Source organism: Microplitis demolitor, chromosome 6, assembly GCF_026212275.2.
Source record: "Microplitis demolitor isolate Queensland-Clemson2020A chromosome 6, iyMicDemo2.1a, whole genome shotgun sequence".
NCBI classification, from domain to species: Eukaryota; Metazoa; Arthropoda; class Insecta; order Hymenoptera; family Braconidae; genus Microplitis; species Microplitis demolitor.
In genome coordinates this window covers 7,853,451-7,873,195 of record NC_068550.1, presented here as the reverse complement: position 1 = coordinate 7,873,195, position 19,745 = coordinate 7,853,451, and the positions used below count along the sequence as shown (strand labels likewise).

Genomic DNA, 19,745 nt, shown 5'->3' with positions numbered 1-19,745 from the left:
ACAGGGTGAAATTTATTGAGATAAATCGAAAAATGAAAAAATAAATAATGATAATTTATCAATGTCTTAGTACGGATAATCATTCTCAATGAAAATATATATACATAATAAATAATAACGTTAAATTTCCAGATACGAAAGACAAATCACGTCCATTGACTATGAGAAAATAAATATGTAGTCACGTGCATGATAACAAACTAATATTATATAATAATAATAATAATAATTATAATAATAATAATAGTAACAAATAAAGAGTGTATTATTGTCCGTTATATATATAATAATATATATTATACGAAAAAGTTTCCAAATATTGTCGACAAGACAATTTAACTAATATAATAATAATACATATTTATTTATTTATTTATTTATTTAATAAATTCATTTTGTTGTTCTTGTTAATTATTTAATGGGGAATGCATGAGATAATTCATTACTAGCAAAGATAATATTAATAATAATAATAATAATATTTTTTAATTAAACGTGAGGTTTATAGCTGAATTAATTGATTAGTAAAAAAAAAATTATGTTGTTTATTAATAAAATTTAAAGCGGTCACTTTTAATTTTAAAAAAATTTTGAACGCGCCCACTGTTAATTTGAATAGCAGTACTAATTTCAAATTTTGAATTTATCAATTTGCGATATCAAACTTTTTTGTATATCATCAAATTTTCACAAAATTTTCCTACGCAAAATCAAAATTTCAATAATTTTATTTTTTTTTTTGTTTATTTAAATAGAAACAATCAAACTTGAACTGTAAATCAAAAATTACACTACAGACTATACTTACTAGAATTAAATGTGAAAAATTTCATATTTTATAAAACTACATAATCAAAACTGAGAAATAATTTTTTTTTTTTTTAATTTTTATAGAAATTTTCATTAAGAAATTAAAAATTTTTTTCGTTTTCAAAATATATTCATATATACATATATATATTTTACGGCAAAATAATATTTCTATACTTCAATTTTTATTCTAAACAATGCAAAAAAAATGAGTGTGAATATAACAGACATTAGACAAATTTCAAATTAGTAATAAACAGAGTAAATAATTAATAAAATAAAATTTAAAAAAAATGCGCATTTAAAAATTTTTAAATTAATAAATTCATTTTTTATAAATATTATTTTTTTAATTATCTACTCTATCAATTTATAATTTTAACTTTTTCTGATGTCTGCTTCATTCAAATTTATTTACAAAATATATTAAAAACCCTATTAATTATTCTCGACTTGATAAAACCATTAAAATTTTTTTTACTTCGAATTTATCTGATCAATAATTTTGTTAAAAAACATGAAAAAAACAACACACGATTAACTGAAAAATTATTAATATTATTATTAATAAATATGTCGATTGCATGGTTTGATTGCATATGTACAGATAAATCTAAAAACATGTACATGAATGTACATATTAAAATAATTACTATCTGCGTGAAACTAGGTAATATCAAAATTCGTAGATAGAGTATAGATAATTTAAAAAATTAAAATAATAAAAAAAAAATGAAAAAAAAGTATATATATATATATATTAATATTAATTTTTTGAGTGATTGATTATTTAGTTTTTCTACCTTACGCGACTCTACGTGGCGAGGCTCTTGCAAAAACAATCTTTAAGTATATATAATATATATATATATATATATATATATATATGTATCTATGTATATGTATCTTATGTTTCTGACATTGTTGCATTGATTATAAAATTAATAAAAATATAAATTGTGTAATAAATTCGGCTTGATTAAAATTAGCTAGAGGCTGTAGTGAAAAATTACGTATATGTATCATACAGTTAAATATAATTAATTTATTTATTATAATAAAAAATAAATAAATTTATATCAAGTTTCAATTAATGGAACTCTAAATTGTTATTCAAGAGATTTGCCAATCGTAGACGTAATCTTTGCTATATTGTTATCAATTGTTAATGCTCTTATTAACTATTTTCTTAAGTAAAAAAAAAAAATCTGTTTATTATTATCATCATCATCCATCATCATCATCATCATCATTATACATTGAGAGAAAGAATACATTTTTTAACCCAAAAATTTATTTATTGTTAATTGTCAGTAAAGTTATTTTTCGAATCTAGAAATTATTAAACTTATAATAATTTTTTTTAAAAGTTTACTTATGGCAGAAAAAAATTAATCAATTCTTCTATCATTAAAACTAATTAAACAGTTTAATCATTTAAACTAAAAAAATGTGTGATCAGGGTGACCACAAAGAAATGATTCCAAAATTCCGATATTTCCCGGTTTTCTGGTAAAGTTTTTCATATTTTTTTCTGATTTTGAAATTTTACTCTTATCATTTAGATATTTAAAGTTTTTATTATATTCATAAAAGACGGCAATAAAATAAATTAATATTGCCTACTTTTGGTTATTCGATATTAAAAATGTGTAAGTTGAAATATTTAATAAGAAATTTCATGATTCAAATAAATTCAAAATACGCTGGTTATAAAAATTAAGGGATACTAAAAAAATTTCAAATTTTTTAGTAATTTTCAACAGTTTGTAACTCGAAGAAAAATGGTCGAACAGCAAAAACAGAGAGGCAAACTGTAGGTTCAAGTGTCTAGTTTTCTCATCTGGTCTTAAAAATTTTTTATCATGCACAGTTCCAGAGCAATAAAAAATCAATCATATTTATCGAAAAGAGTTATTGAAGCTCGAAGACCGTTTTAAAAACGAGTAAAAATTTGGTAAATTTCTTTTTCGATTGTTTCCTTAGGATTACTCCAGAATTGCACATAATGAAAAATTTTCAAGACCAGATAAAAAAAACTAGACACTTGAAGCTACAATTTGCCTTTTTTCTTTTTGTCCTACAACTATTATACTTCGAGTTACAACTTGTTGAAAATCATTCAAAAATTCAAAACTTTTTGAATATTCCTCAATTTTTATCACTAGTGTATAATTGAAAAAATTTTAATTTTGAACTGTCGCAATTTAATTCCCGGATACTTTTCGAAATTTCCTGATATTTCCCGGTATTCCCGGTTTGTGGCCACCCTGTGTAAATTCATTGAAATTTTTTCATAGACGTTTTTTTCTTGGTAGCGAATAAAATTTATTTTCATAAAAAATTATTCCAAAAAAATGTTGAATTTCCTTCAGTCAAAAATATTTTTTTTTTTTTTTACCAATATTATATTTTTTTTTTCAAAAAATGATTTTTTCTATCAGTGTAATTATTAATATTATCATCATCATCATTATTTTTATTATTATTATTATTATTATTATTATTATTATTATTATTATTATTATTATTATTATTATTATTATTATTATCATTTAAATTATTATTATCATTTAAATTATAATTTAAAAGACTTTTGAAAGTCAAGGCATGATCAAGACTTAGAAAAATCTAAATATTCTTCCATCTTGTTCGATGTAAAGTATTGACAATTCTAGTGCCAATCATATATCTATATATACATGTCTATATATATACTATTATTTAACACGCTAAACTTTTTTTAAACTTTCTCTTACAAGCTACTCTTAAAAAATAATAAATCAAAAATATTTATTAACTTTAAAATAATGAAATCCGGCCACGCGCTAACGAATAATTAAAAAATTTTAAATTAATTTATTTAAAGTAACAGCCTTCAGCAATAGATAATTATTTATTAAGATAAGTAATAAGATTTGTTATAAAGTCTCACTAATTTAAATTTATAGTGGGTAACAAAATTAGCACATATCATTTTATGACAATACTGTTACGGAAACTATTGATATAAACAATTGTGTACTATATTATTATATATAATTCTTATAAATCTAGATATTTGACAGTTATAATTATTTATATAAAAATAAATAATTGGCATAATTAACAGCAGGGTTGCTAAATTAATAAATTATTAATAAACCACTTTTTTAATTATAAAATAAATAATTAAAACATTTGTAAATTATAAATTGTTTTTAAGTAATTAATAATAATGTTAATAAGATATAAATTAAAAATGATAATAAATAAATAAAAATTTTATTGAATTATTCATTTAGATAAATTAATTATTTAACATGTTGTGATAATTTAAATTTATTAATAATAAATTTAAATAATATTTGCCAGTTATAATATTTAGAAATTATTTTTATCGAGTTATATAATTTATTATTTTTTTATTTATTTATTTAAATAATTATTTTATTAACTGATTAATTAATATGATTAATAATATTAACACTGAGTGAAAATAAATTAATAATTTATATTTATTTATTAAATATTTAAGTATTTTATTATTTATATAAACTTATTTATTCAATTATTTTGTTAATTATTTATTATTTTAAATTATAATATTTTTAAATAAATTTAAATATTTAAATCACAAATTAATATTTATTTGATAATTATATAATAATTAATTAGCAACCCTGTTTATAAGGTGCTGATTTATTATTTTTTGCTGGAGGCTGATATACAATAATAATTAGCATATATAAATTGCGATTATAACGAAGCAATGAAAAAAATAGTAACGAAAATTTGCATGGATTGTACAAACGAGTCCCTCCACGTCACAGAAAAATATTTAACAAAACAATTAATACTGATATATATATTTAATTTAAAATATGTATCAAAAATATGTGATGTAATTAAATGGTATGAGGTATTATGTATTTGTACAGACCCGTACCAAGAGTTGTGCCGCTTAAATTTATTTAAATTTTTAAATTTAATTTTGAGTCGAATTATTTAAGTTTAATTGTAAAGCGCAAGCGGTCCAACTCGATAAAGAAAGTGTAGCGTGGTTTATACACCTGAGGAATGTGCTCAAAATATTGTAAATGAGAAACAAAAGTACTATCAGCAAACGTTTTTAAAAAAAATTAATGTTAATTGTCGGAAAAATTAATTAAATTGTATTATTATCCTATCTATTGCCATCTATGTCTATCTCTATATACAGCATGATTCTTACTCTGTTATATATTCTTCTATATAAACTTCTACTATTAATATTGTTAGTGGAATTTTAAAAAAAAATTTATAAAGAACTGATCAGCTGTAGATAAAATTATCTGGCAATTAAATTTATTACATTTAATAATTATGCAATATCTGGGATTTAATAGTTTTTTTTACTCTACTGCTCAACTAGGTTTATTAATACATAATTTTGCTCAAAATTTAAATTTATCTAGCTTACATCTAAACTCTCGCTCAAAAAAATCTTTATAAGCAATACTAATTAGTATTACATATTAATTTCGTTTTTTAACTACAGCTGATTTAATGTTCTTTAAAAGTACCTTAATTATGCATTACAATAAATTCATTCTATTATTAAAAGACTCTTTATTTTTTTTAAATAATTAAAGAATTTATGATTACTTGTAATTTTTTTTTCAAATTTCAAATAACTGAAGCTGATTTCCAGTAACTTGCGATTTTATTAATTCTTCACACAAAACATTTTAATAATTTTATCAATTAATTGATAATTATTTGTACATGTAATGCATAATGTAACTGAATCCGTTCAGTAAATTTATTTAACGCAATGTGGTAATGCCTAATTGTTACTTAAAAAAAAAAAAACAATTAGCAATTAAATCTGGAAGAAAAAAAAAATTGTAATTAAAAAAAAAAATAATGTCTTCTATAAACTTAAAACGGCTTAAAATCAATGAATCAGTATTATCAAGGCGATAATTTAATTATATCAACACATTGCGCACATATTTTATGTATAGTAAATATAGAAAAAAATAAATAGTATAAATATCTATGTAAATTTATATAAATATATCAAGTTGGCGTAAAAAAAACAAAAAAAAAAAATTTTAATTCTTGCGAACTTATTTTATAATTTAAAGTGAAAATTTTTTGAATTCCGTAACTTTAAAAAACTTTTCAATGCTAAGTTTTAAGAAATTTCTTAAAACAATTAAAAAAAAAATTATCAATTTTTTTGCGCCACCTTTATATAGATTTTAGGAATATATGAGTTGTAATGAATGATTATAGTTTGAGATTAGTAAATATGTAATTGTAATTATAAAATTACCATATTTTGGAAACTAAAACGTTTGACCGGACAAAATAATTCAGGCACTGGATTAAAATTTTATAAATAAATAAATAAATAACAAATAATAATAATAACAATAAAAAGTAATCGTGACTAAAGTCAATGAACCCACTGAAAAAGACATAAATAACAGAACCGATGTATAAAAAGTTGAATCCTTAACATGAATAATGAAAATAAATCTGTGGATGTAATAAACAAAATATATACATATATATATAAATATAATATAAATAAAATAAAACAGTATCGAATATATTATTCAGTATAATTAATAATTAACAATTACTATTTTCTTCAATTAATGGTATTATTTAAAATAAAGACGGCAAGTCCAAGTCTTTTTTCTACTAAATCAAACAGATGCTACCAAAAAATATTGCAAGAGTAGCGACGTATAATTAAAAAATGAAAAAAAAAGAAAAAGCTACTGAGAAGAAACTTGTAAATAAGCCAAGTGCCTTTTAAATCTGGTAACTTAATCGTTGACTTTAAAATAGATAAGAAAGTTTTAATGAAGAACAGTTATGATATTTAACATTTAACATTTATATTTATCCTTAATCCCGTGCCAAAGAATATCGTTATCTATTTATTTTTCACTCTTCATTTATTTTTCACTGCCTGGTATTTAAATTATTTGTGCTTATTTTATTTATCTATTTATTATTTATTGTAAATATATTTATATATATCTATATATATATAAATATATATAAATTTTATTGGGATTGTGATAAGTGTATGTGGATTTTAGTTATAACGGGTCTGTATCTTTCAAACTGTAATAGCTATCTCTACAAGGAATTGATGTAAATATTTAGAACTAGTTAGTCTAATTGTCAAACGATGGAGATTTTTTAATTAATAATAATAAGTATTAATATTATTATTATTATAGTTAAATAAATACTGAGATGAGAATTATTTCCATTTTCAAAATTATCTTGATTAATGCTAATATACTATTGACTAAGATCTGAATTTTAGTTAAATAATTTTTAGAGCTAAGACTTTTTGAAAGTAATATTTATTTTTTATTTTGAGGAAATTTAATTTTTTATAAATTTGTTTTTAGATAGTTTTTATATAACTTTGAATGTTGACTTAAAATTTTGATTTTAAATAATCAATGTATAAATTTTCAAAATACTGATTTCAAAAAAAGTTTTTAATTTTGCATCAAAGTTTTTATCAAATTATTAGGAGTACGATAAAAATGTATGAGCACAATTTTTTAGGGAATTTAATTTTCTATACATTTTTTTCGGTGTGCCATCAACTGATCTCAACAATTTTATACGACAAGTGATCCCTTTGGATTAATCCCATCGACGTCTGATCCCATCGACATTCGGTTGAAAATGATGAAGATGAAGATTTTGGAGATGATGATAATTAAAATTATGAAAATCTTGATGAAACTGATGAATTAGAAGATCAGTTGTCAGTTGGATCTAGTCTGTGGGATCACTTGTCTATGGGATCAATTGTCGTGTAATCACGTGTCGGGGATCAGTTGTCATGGAACTATTTTTTTCATATCTTTGATAACTAAACCAGAATTTGAGATGTTAATAGTCGGTTTATAAACTTCAAAAATATTTTTCACTTAAAAATTTTCAATTTCAAAATTCAAATAGAAAATTTAATAAAAATGTATCTACAAATTTTTTTTAAAAATTTAGTTATGTACAAATAAGTTCTCATATATTTTTTATATACTTGTCATATATCGTGGTTTCTTAAAGAAATCTTTAAAACAACTTTTTTTTAGTAAATTTTCATGTTTCTCATGAATTTAACTCGGTCATAAATAATTATTGTAATTTATGTTTATTATATACTCGTATATATTTTTATCGCTCTAAAAATTATTCACCTGAATTTGAATTTTTCTTTAGTGACTTAAATGGATCCGTAAAAAAATAACCGCGAAATTGGTTCCACAAAATAATCGATAATCAAATAATTTAAACTTACAATAGTATATAACATTATTTTATCTCTGTATTATTAAAATACTCTAGATTGAAACAAATTAAAAAAAAAACGGAAATAATCCACCAATGCACACTCATATTAAAGTATAAATAAATTAATGTGTATTTTAACTAATTAATTAATCTATTTATCTTAAATCTCCGTCGTTTTCATGTTATTGTATTATGTATCTAAAATCCGTTCTGTGAGTGATTAATATATATAATAAATAGTATGACTGAAAATAATTATTAAAAATAGCACTAATTCTTAAAATGCATACACACAAAAATAATAATAATTAAAATTTATAAATAATTAATAATTAATAAAAACAATAATCATAAAAATAAAAAAAAAGTCATAACTACGTATTAATCTGTCAGTCTGAATAAAATCAAATATGTAAAGAAAATTCAATGTAATCATTTAAATCTACAAGGGTAATTTTTTAAATAATATTAAGGGCAATTTACGACTTATGTTTCCACGCACAATAACATTTTACAATAATATTTTGTGCCAATTGATATTTTAAAATTAGTAAAACATTACAAAAAAAAAAAAAATTAATAATCAACAAAATGATTTAAATCAAAGTTTAAATTAAAAGTAAATAATAAAATGAGATCTCAATAAAATCAAAAGACAAAGAAATAAAAGTTAATGATTTATGAGAGAAAGAGAGAGAGAAAAATAATTTCGATAGTTAAAATATTAAAAATAATCTGGCATCCAATGACATTTTGATGTTTATTTAATTATTTGGCTTTGGAGCCACTAATCGCGTGTAGTATGCAATAATATGTAATTAAGTGCGTTTATTTTATATGTAATTCAAAAATAAATAATTAAAAGTTGAATCCGTTCAACAGTTAATCAAATTAAGTAATATAAATTTTTAAAATAAGGTAATTATGATGTTTTAAGGCTCCATCTATTTTCATTTTCATAAATTAATTTTTTTAATCCGTTGGGTTTTAGGGTGGATTTAATTGTGGAAAATCAGAGCGATAAATTAAAAATTAAAACTAGTGACTTGAACTTTGTATCCTTGGTTCAAAAAGTAAAGCTAATAAATTTGTGTGTTGTCAATTTCACATGATAATTAATTATCTGTAAGCCCTGATTAACAAAAATGATTTACTCCATGCTAAGTGTATATCTTCATATTACACGATTCAAATTGTTTTGAATCATTTCACATAATTTTTCTTAATCAGGGAGATTCTATCTAGACGGTGGTGAATGAAAGGTCTATCTAAAGTTCGCTAAAGTAAATAACAAACTGAACAACTTAAATTAACATAATCTAGTTATTTTATCGCTGTATAATAATATACAACTCCGGATATAAGTAGATGCAGGAAATAAGTTACTATCCGCCTTCATTTACTGCCGGGCTAGCGCATTGAAGAATACAACAATTTTTTGACTCGAGTCGTAATTGCATATATTATGAAGTATAATTATGTTTGCGTCATAAAAAATGCACTTTGTTGTCTAATAATTAAAAAATTTAAATCAATCTGAATTTATCCCGTGATATGTGAAAAATTTAATAGTCGTGAAAGAAAAATAGATGGAGCCCCAGTTATGCATAAATACCATAAATAAAAAGTAAAATCTATTTGTATCTCTAGACGGCAAGACCCGCAGTTTTATATCAGTTAAATATTTAAACCGGGACTTGATCGCTTATGTAAATCAATACTTAATAAATAGCTGATTAATTACTCGTAAAACAAAAAATTTGTGGCTGCAGCTCTGAATCAAAATGATTAACAAAAATATATAAAAAGTACCTCGGTGCTATATATTTATTGTAATTTAAGTGGCTAAATCTTTATTAGTATCCATAACTTTGATTAAAGAAATAATAATAATTATATGTACGTGATTGAAACAACAATAAATAAATAAATAATTAAATAAATAAAACAAGTATTAATAAAATAACAAATAAAAAAAAAATAAACATCTCTCTCTCTCTCTTATTTCTCAAGGGCTGGACAATATTTTCTTACAATCTTCTATTCTGATTATATAAATTTTTCCATTGTGAATATATATTTAATGTTAAATTTAAAGTAATTAATATTTTTGTGTGAATATTCATTGTACCGCCATAGCAGTCAAGATGTATATATTATAGATAAATTAATATATATATATATACATACATAATATAAGCGATACCATAGAAAAATTGATGTTAAATGTTCAATGTTATACCAAGTGAAATAAAATGTGTACACGCTAATAAATTGCACTTGCCAAAACGTAAAATAAACGTCCAGCCCTGGTCTTGTAGATACAAATTTTACTGTAATAAATTTATTTTTGACATTAATGTATTGAGGAGTGACAAATATTTTTAACGAAAATTTATTCAGAAAAAATATAATTATACTAAATACAAACCTTTGATATGAGCAAAAATAATTTTTGTAAGTCAAAATTTTTTAAATTTTAAAAATTATCAAAGTGAATTTATTTTTTTTCCTTTTTCTAATTTTTACACAGAAAAAACAAATTTCTTGACACGAAAAATTTTTACTCACCCTAAGAAAATTTTTATTTGCCTCAAGAAATTTTTTGTATTATAAATTAAAAACTAAAATTTTCTTGAAACGAGAAAAAATTTTCTTGAAGCAAGAAAAAATTTTTTCTCTTCAATTCATAATTCAAAATATTTCTTGGGACGAGAAATTATTTTTTTCTGTAAAATAAATTATTGGCTACATACAATTTTGTAGAAAATTTCATTTGCTATAAATTAGTTTAGATATATTTCTATTGTATCTTTGATAGTTTAACTAGAATTTGAGTTTTAATTACTCGGCTTTTAATTTTTGAAAATATTACCCGGGAAAAAAAGTTTAGATCTGCTTAGATCAAATTAAATCAAATCTCATAAAATTTGATCAAATTTTATGTATGAATAGGTGTGAACAGATCTGACGATTTGTTCAAATTAAAATAGATCTAGACTGACATTACTTTCTGTTTAAAAATCAGTCCGCCTAGATCTGAACAGATCTAATTCGATAGACCAAATGCAGACCTGAACTTTTTTCCTCTGGTATTTATAAAAAAAAATGATCGAAAAAATTTTTTGCTCAAATCGCTGTTTTCAATTATAATAATTGTCATTCCCATACATTTATCCTCTTATAATTTGACAACTTTCTGTAAGAGTTTATCTCAATTTAATCTCGACATATCACAAATTATAAAATTCTGAAAACTACAGCAATATTCCGCTCAATTCGGATAATAAACCTTTTTCTAAAATGATCTCGATCGATTTTTAAACAATTACTATTACTATAGTTATTATTAATAATTTATTGTTTTATTCCGTAGATATAAACTCAACGCGTCGATCGATGACTTTTTCATCTTTGCTTTCTAAAACTCTCTACAGAAACATTTTCATTAATGAAACGTCAAATAATTATGATAATATAAATGTAATAATTACTACTAATAAATACAATAATTATACTATTAATAATATTAATATTAATAATAATAATAATAATAATAATAATAATAATAATAATAATAATAATAATAATAATAATAATAATAATAATAATAATAATAATAATAATTATGTACTTGGTCAATATATTTCTGAATGGAAGGATTTTAAGGCCTTCGATAACGAAGCATTGGTGCAAACGATCGTTGTCACTGTCCAAACGCTTTTTATATTAAGTACGAATGTGTCTAATAGTATAATTATAAATAACAATAATTATAATAACAGTTAAAGAGTTTTAGACGTTTGTGAGAGCTAAATCAAGTCCATTTATTAAATTATCAAAATATAAAACTATTTAAATCAAACCGATCCGACATAATAAATATCGTTGACGATAAATGAAAATCGAGCCACCAAATTTAGTCTCTTTATAATTTCTAAAGCAAGTATTTATTAATAGTAAAAAAAATTAAAGAGTTTGGACTAACGGATCCTGAGTAAAAATAGTCATCAATAATTATTTATAAAAAAAATCCCCGATATAAGTATATATATAAATTAACCAAAACATATATTTTATTGGGTTACTCAATTTCTTGATAAAAAAAATATATATCGTACAACTTATTACTTTAATTGAAATTAATTTTACTTTTTACTATGAATGAAAAAAATTATTAATTGTATTTTTTGATGAATCTGAAGTTAGCAAACAATTAACAATTTTCACATTTTTTTTTCAACGAACAATTACAAAAAAAACAAATCTAAAAATATGCACATGTAGAAAATTTTAAAAACTATAAGTGCAATTTTTGAAAATGTTTTTTTTTCATAATTTATTGTTTTACAAAATTTTCAAAAATTATTAGACTTCGGCTATTATAGGTTCATGTATATCTTGATATTGTTATATATGTTTTATTTAAATAACTTTATGAATATGTGTCAATTATATAAAAGTATACATTTATAATTACATATATTTATATATAATTTATACATAGTGATTTTTTTTACTCAGGCCGTTAAAAAATTGAGTGTACGAGTACAAGATAGATGAAATTATTATTGAATATATTGATATGGATTTAAAATATAACATCTTTCTCCAAAACAAATGTATAAATAATAATAATAATAAAAATACAAATATCATGTAATTAATTATTAAAATATAAATATATATATAAATATAAATATATATATCTATATATATCTATATATGTATCTATATATATATATATCTATATATATATATATATATATATATATATCTATATATATATAATACGACAAGTGATTGATTGTGAGTCATTTAAATAATTGTTATATGTATTTTCTATATATAATAATGTAATCGATTATAAATATATAGTGTATGAATATATTTATGTTGTATTGAACAAAATAAAAATGACACTAAGTCACAAGAGTAGAATATTGTAGGTCTGATAAATATTTAAAAACTTATTAATAACTTGAGTTAATGACTGGGAAAAAAATAATGGAAGCGATCTACGATTTTGCTCTAATAACTTTTAGAATTCTGAAATGTAACGCAGAATTTTTTCAGTAAGATATAAATAATGATAATAATAATTATAAGAATGATAAAATAATATTAATAATAATAATAATAATGATAATGATAATGATAAATAAATAAACAATAACATCTCTGTATGAAATCAATGTGAATTTATATCGAAAGATAAAAAAAATGTATTTTCTCACTCTCACTGCGAAGTGAATGTTCAACGCTTCATCTTATTTGGAAAATAAATAAAAGAAAAATAGAAAAAAAAAATTAAAAAAAAACGAATACCTATATAAATATGATATTATTATATATAAATTACTGTATAATTGTAACGAAAATTGTTTTTCAAACGATGTGGTATTTTTATTGTAGATATTATTGCATAACGAATAAATGATTAATTGTAAGATCTTATTATTTGTTTATCCTGCAATGACAATTATTTATGATTGACTAGAAAATATCATAGCTAGTTGATTAATCCAATGAGGATCTATCGGCTGTGTTACTAAATATCGTAATGGATTGGAAATTATCATTAAAATGGGAGATCTAAGAAAATAGTAAAAAAACTGTCTTCTTATACACAGAAAAAACAGTCAAGTTGAATCAAGGAAAATATTCTTGTTTCAATAATTTTTTTCTGATCGATTCAAAAAGCTCTAAAAAAATTGTTTTTTGACTTATGATCATACATCAAGTGAGTGGAGGATCAGGGAGCATGACACTTGTGTATTTTTATAAAAAGTGGCCGATAACTTTCTTTCTCTAGGAAATAACTTCTCACAATATAAACGTTTTTTGTTCATTACGATGTCTTCTAGTTGAAAAAACCCTAACAGACTCCTAGAACAATTTTTTTTTACTTGTAATCCATGTGAGGATGGATAAGGATGACACTGTTTATGTATTTTTATGAAAAGTGGCCCATAACTTTTTTTCTTTTAGAAAAAACTTTACCCATTACAGAGCTTTTTTGTTCATTATGATGTCTTCTACACGGGGAAAAAAATGAGTAATATTTTCTCTAATGCCAAGATAGTATCGATATGTAAAAATGAAAAAAATACCTATACTTTATAACTACTTCTCTTATATTATATACCTACAGGTATTCTCCCTTTGTTATATTGATTATTCTTATGTTAATCACTATGTCAACATTGTGAAATTTCCTATGCTAACATAAAAAAAATATCTATGCGATCACAGGGAAATTTCTTATTTGTTTTTCTGTGTACTGTAATAATATATTTAAAAAAAATTTCTGTTTCTCACATTACAAAAAAAAACAGTGTCTAATTTTTTAAGACTGAAGTTCCAAAAAATTATTTTTAGAATGCCCTGACTAACAATATTTTGATAACATGATATGTCTTTTGACAATAAAATTAATTGTTATACTGAAACAATAAAACTTTGTACTCACATTTCCAGAATTTGAACGTCAGGTGTTTTTGGCAGGTGAACGGCTTTCAGTTGCTTTGAAGAAATTTTTTCAATAAAAAAAAAAAGTAAACTCACTGATTCAATGCACTTTTAACTTACAATTGCACTCACTTTTTATACGCGCACATTTATATAATAAATCATATTAATTAGCACTTTTAAATGATTCTGAAGTTAGTTGATAATCAAGAATTTTCGGATTTCTTTTCAACAAATAAATTACAAAAAAAAAATAAATAAAATAAAAATATGCACCTATAGAAAATTAAAAAAAAACTATAGGTGAAATTTTATTAAATATTTTTTTTTTATAATTGATCGTTTTGAAAAAAATCCAATCATTACTAGACATCGGCTAATTTCAGTATCATCTTTTTAAAATTGATAACGAACATATTTAAAACTGACTATGCATGGTCTCATCGTCACCCGGTAAGCGAACACTACAATTTTAAAAAATAATTTCAAACATTTTTTCCGAACAGATCAATAAAAATTAATGATTCTAGAACTTAACTAATATTATTGAAACACTTTCACACACTTTTTATAAATTATAAACTTAATATTTATCATAAAATATATTAAAACTTTCAATAAAATTCGAGCAGCGTCCGTTAGCTGCAGCGCAACGGCCATCTTAGTTTAGCGATGCGTGCGCACTCGCATCAAATTCAAATCTACCATTTACCGCGAACATATTCACTTTTCTCTCTCTTTTGCTTTAGGTGCTGCCTCAGTGACACTCGACGCTCATTTTTAATGATACTGAAGTTAGCCGACTAAATATTTTTTGAATTTATTCAAAACTATTAATTATAAAATAAAAATATTTTAAAAAATTGCACTTAAATGAAAAATAAAAAAGTGAAATCAGCAGACAGCTAATTTTTTCATTTTCGAATCAACGAACTCAATATTAATAGAAGTAAATTTTTAAAATTGCATACAATGAATTTTTTGAAATATTTGCGAGCAAAATTTCTAAATTTTTGTCCCAATAATAGACAATTTTTTGATAAAAACCACAAAATTATCGAGCTCTGCTATTAGTAGTATCATTATAATAAAATTTTCAAAATAAATTTAAAAGTTTAAAAATTAAATTATTGAGAGTGATTACTTTTTTTATTTTTTTGAAAATTTTCAATACAAATTATCGCTTTTAAATAATTTATTCATAACCAACCATTGATTTATTAATATATAAAAATATTATAAGTATAAATATTGATTAAAGTCATAGATTTAATAATTATTAAAATATAAAGAATATTAAAGTACATAAAAACGACACAAAGTATTTAACTATATTAAAAAAAATCAAGAGAAAATTTATTTAAGGACAAGCAGAATTTCGGATTCAAATTTTTCTGATATATTCATTTAATTGCTATCATGTTTTACCTAAAAAAAAAAAAAAAAAGTAATTAAAATTTTAATAATTACGAATAAAAATAAGAGTGTGAAAGTAGCTGACAGTTGGCAGTTTTTAAAATTTTAGAATAAAATAGAAAATTGTAGTTGAGTAAAAATTAAAAAATGCGTCATATTAGAAAAATACAAGATTTGCGCGCGCAGTTTTTTTTAATTTCATTATTTGAATTTATTTATTTCAAATTTATAAATTGTTTCGTGTCTGCTACATTCACACTCATAATAAAAATAATAACGCTAAATAATATTTGAAACAAAAGATAAATATATACCAGTTGTCTTATCAATAATTTAAGATTTAATATCAAATAATTTTATTGAATCATGATTCATTGCAACGAGTTTTTTGAATAACGTTAATAATAAAAGAAAATTTGATTTATCCAATGACTTGTAATCGCTCGCTTCAATGACATCTTTGGCATTAGCAACTATAAAATCGTTAACAAATTCCAGCAACTGCTCAGCATTATGGCGATGTGCTAAAATCATAATTCTTACAGCATTTTCAGGAGACACTGACTTACTAAGTGACTTTTCACACAATTCTTTTAACATTTGCACCTGATATTTGTCAGCCGCTTCCAATAAATATTCAGCATCATCATCAATATTTTCAACTTTGTCTGTGTAAATGAACTTGATCATTTTTTCAATTATTTCAGCTTTTAAATCGACAATATTTATTTCACTGTTTTTATTTTCAACTGTATTATGCATAAACATCGCAGCAAGTACAGGAGAACGTGCTATCAAAATACTTTTATGAGCTTTAATTCTTTTATCATTCACTATCAAGACTACATCACTCTTTAGTTTACTTGCAAAAAGTTCTTCAAGATCATCAACAATTCGATGTTTTGAAAATTTAAATTTATTTTCAATTAAACTTGATACTTGATCATCATCATATACCACAAGATCAACGCCTATCGTCACTATGTTGTTAGACAAGTATTCATCTTTATTTTCTAACAATTTTTTTATTTCAAAAAAACGAACAAAGAACCAACTTCTAGCAAGCTCATAGTTTCTGCAAAACTTTAGTACAACAAACACTTTTTCTTTTTTACTATTTAACATAAAAAACGTAGCTTCTGCTCTTACTTTTCTCGCCGTTGCATCATCTAATTGTAATTTTATTTCGGCCCATCCTACGTTAGTTGCTAGAAATTGGTTTTGTAAACGTAGCTCTAGATGCCATTTATCCTTCAACTTTGACTTTGTTGAAAATTGTGGCGATATAAGTTTTTCGTCACATTTATCGAAACTAGCAGCTTCCATTAATCCAATCAATCCGTCTAGTTTCCATTGAAATGAAATCTTATGACTGGGACATTGTGTATAAGCCTCAACTTCCATTTCTTCAACAATAAAACGCAAAGTTATAATTTTTTGTTTCAGTATTTAATTTAAATTTACGTTCGTAATTAGTGATAACGCTGGTTCATAATTATTTCATATCAAACAGTAAATGAGTAATGAGGAAGCCAGTAACTAAAGTTAAAAAAAAAAAAAGGTTACATTTTTTGACGGTCGAGATATCAAGTTTCAATTCTTGGTATTCTTCCAGGTGCGTACACACTTTTAAAAAATATTTACGGCCTCATCTGTTATAAATGTAAAAAACAAAAAATATTTTGGTAAATTTTAAATATTTCTATAATATTCTGCCGCTATTTTATTTTGATTTACTATTTTTAATTTTTTTCCCATTCATAATAATTTATTTTTCAAATATTTAAATTTATCGCGCAAGTAATAAAAACAATTCATAAATTATTTATGAAAATAAAAAATTTCGAATATATTTTTTAGTCTGATTAATATAATTATTGACATAAATAAATTTTAATAAAATTATTAAATTTCAATTTTGAAATTTCGCGCCAAGGTGGCGCTACTGTGTCTCACTGTATTTAACGTTCAACTTTTTGCTAAAGTGAGGGCAGTCAAGTAGTCTTGTGCCTAATCGGTCACCACTGAGAGCGCTCAATTCAGTTCATAATCCAATGGCGAACTAGTTCGCTCTTTTAGTTCATTAGTTCTTTTTTTTAAATAATTTAATAAAAACAATAAATAGAGAAAAAAATATATTTATGATTATTGCAGGTTCTGTTTATTTATGGAACATAAAATTTTTTATTTAAATAAGAGTGAAAAAATAAAAGAATTTATAATAATAATTAGTCAACAGCTAGCCTCGTTTCTAGTATAATGCGTAATTATATTACAATACTTAAAAAATGCTAATTATTACAATTAAAGTTGACATTTTTTTATAGCACATCAAATCTTTTACTTAAGTAAAAATGAAAAAATTAAATAATTTATATTAATCATTAGTCAACAGCTAGTCTCGTTGAGTAATGATCTAATATATAAATAGTCTCTCGAAATATCAAGGCGCGCACAGAAAAAGTAAATAACTCGGTTGGTCACATAGCGCCAGTGTCTAGTAAAACCGACGCTAAAAAAAATATAAAAAGAACTAAGAGCGAGATCATCGACGAACTAGTTCGCATAGTTCACCTAAAGGAGCGCTCTTCCGACCTAGGTCGTTCGCGAACTACCCAAGACTACAGTCAAGCTTTGTAATTCGATTGCTTCGTATCTACTGGCGATCCAATAGCAGCAGTCAGTATCATTAACAATAGCAGTAGTCGCGTCCAGATTCTTCTTTACGATTAAGTTGAAACTCAGTATTGCAGTTAATTCGCGGAATTATCCATAAAATTTATTGCTCATAGTCATTGATTAGTTAAAATCATAGTAATTGTTTAATTAAAACGTGCAGTGTTTGTAAAATTTAAATTGTGTAAAATGTCTGTGGTGTCGTAAAGTGTTGAGTGTTCAGTGCTAGTGTAAAGTGTTGCGGATTGCTGATGCTGATAACTTCCAAGTTCCTGAGCAAAATCATCTGGCATCGTCTGGTGGGAAATAGCAGTTAAGTGACGTTTTTTAGCTGCAATACGCTTGGAGCAATTTAAATCAAATCTCCAAGTGTATTAGGATACCCTTCTGCATATTATTTCCCCACCAAGGTTTGTTCAAACACTTGCGTGTTTTTTTTCTTTTATTTTTTAAATATTTTTCTAACATAATCTGCCACCATTTTATTTTAAGCTACGATTTTTAGTTTTCTCCAATTACTAATAATTTATTTTTCAAATATTTAAATTTACCGCGCAAGTAATGAGAATAATTAATAAATTATTAATAAAAATTTTATAATTTTTAAGTATATTTTTTAATCTGATTAATATAATTATAGACATAAATAAATTTCAATAAAGTAATTATATTTCGATTTTGAAATTTCGCGCCGTTGGCGCTACTGCGCGTTGCTGTATTTAACGTTAAAATTTTTGCTAAAGTGGGGGTGGGAGAATGAATCGCAAAATCGATTTCTTTGTACCAACTGACAGTCCAATAGCGGCAGTCAGTATCATCATCAATGGCAGTAGTATCCCAGATCCTTCTTTATGTTTAAATAGAAACACAGTATTACAGTTAAGTCGTGTAACATTGTGCAGTGATTGTTAAATTTATGTTTTGTTAATTTAAATTGTGCAAAGTGTCTGTGGTGTCGTTCAGTGTAGAGTGTTCAGTGATAGTGTAAAGTGTTGCGAATTGTTGATGCTGATAACTTTCAAGTTCCTGAGCCCAATCATCTGGCATCGTCTGGTGGGGAAATAGCAGTT

The 19,745-nt window shown here is 23.4% G+C and overlaps 1 protein-coding gene across 2 annotated transcripts; it reads right to left on the bottom strand.

Annotated features, from left to right (window-relative positions):
- Nucleotides 1-15,901: 15,901 nt before the first annotated feature.
- LOC103580556 (speckle-type POZ protein) lies at nt 15,902-17,529 on the bottom strand. Of its 2 annotated transcripts, XR_008403863.1 has the most exons (3): nt 16,606-17,529; nt 16,314-16,523; nt 15,902-16,011 (listed from the first exon to the last, which is right to left on the bottom strand). XR_008403863.1 is itself a non-coding variant. In XM_008562358.2 (2 exons), the coding sequence occupies exon 1, from the start codon at nt 17,401-17,403 to the stop codon at nt 16,333-16,335; it is 1,071 nt and encodes a 356-aa protein (XP_008560580.1). In that variant the 5' UTR covers nt 17,404-17,529; the 3' UTR covers nt 15,902-16,011; nt 16,314-16,332. The 2 variants fall into 2 exon arrangements, 1 of the variants encoding a protein (XP_008560580.1); XM_008562358.2 differs by having other exon boundaries at nt 16,314-17,529.
- Between the last annotated feature and the right edge of the window lie 2,216 nt (nt 17,530-19,745).

What these genes read in the sequence shown, in the direction of transcription:
- LOC103580556 (XM_008562358.2), bottom strand. Translation starts at nt 17,403, where the DNA reads ATGGAAGTTGAGGCTTATACACAATGTCCCAGTCATAAGATTTCATTT.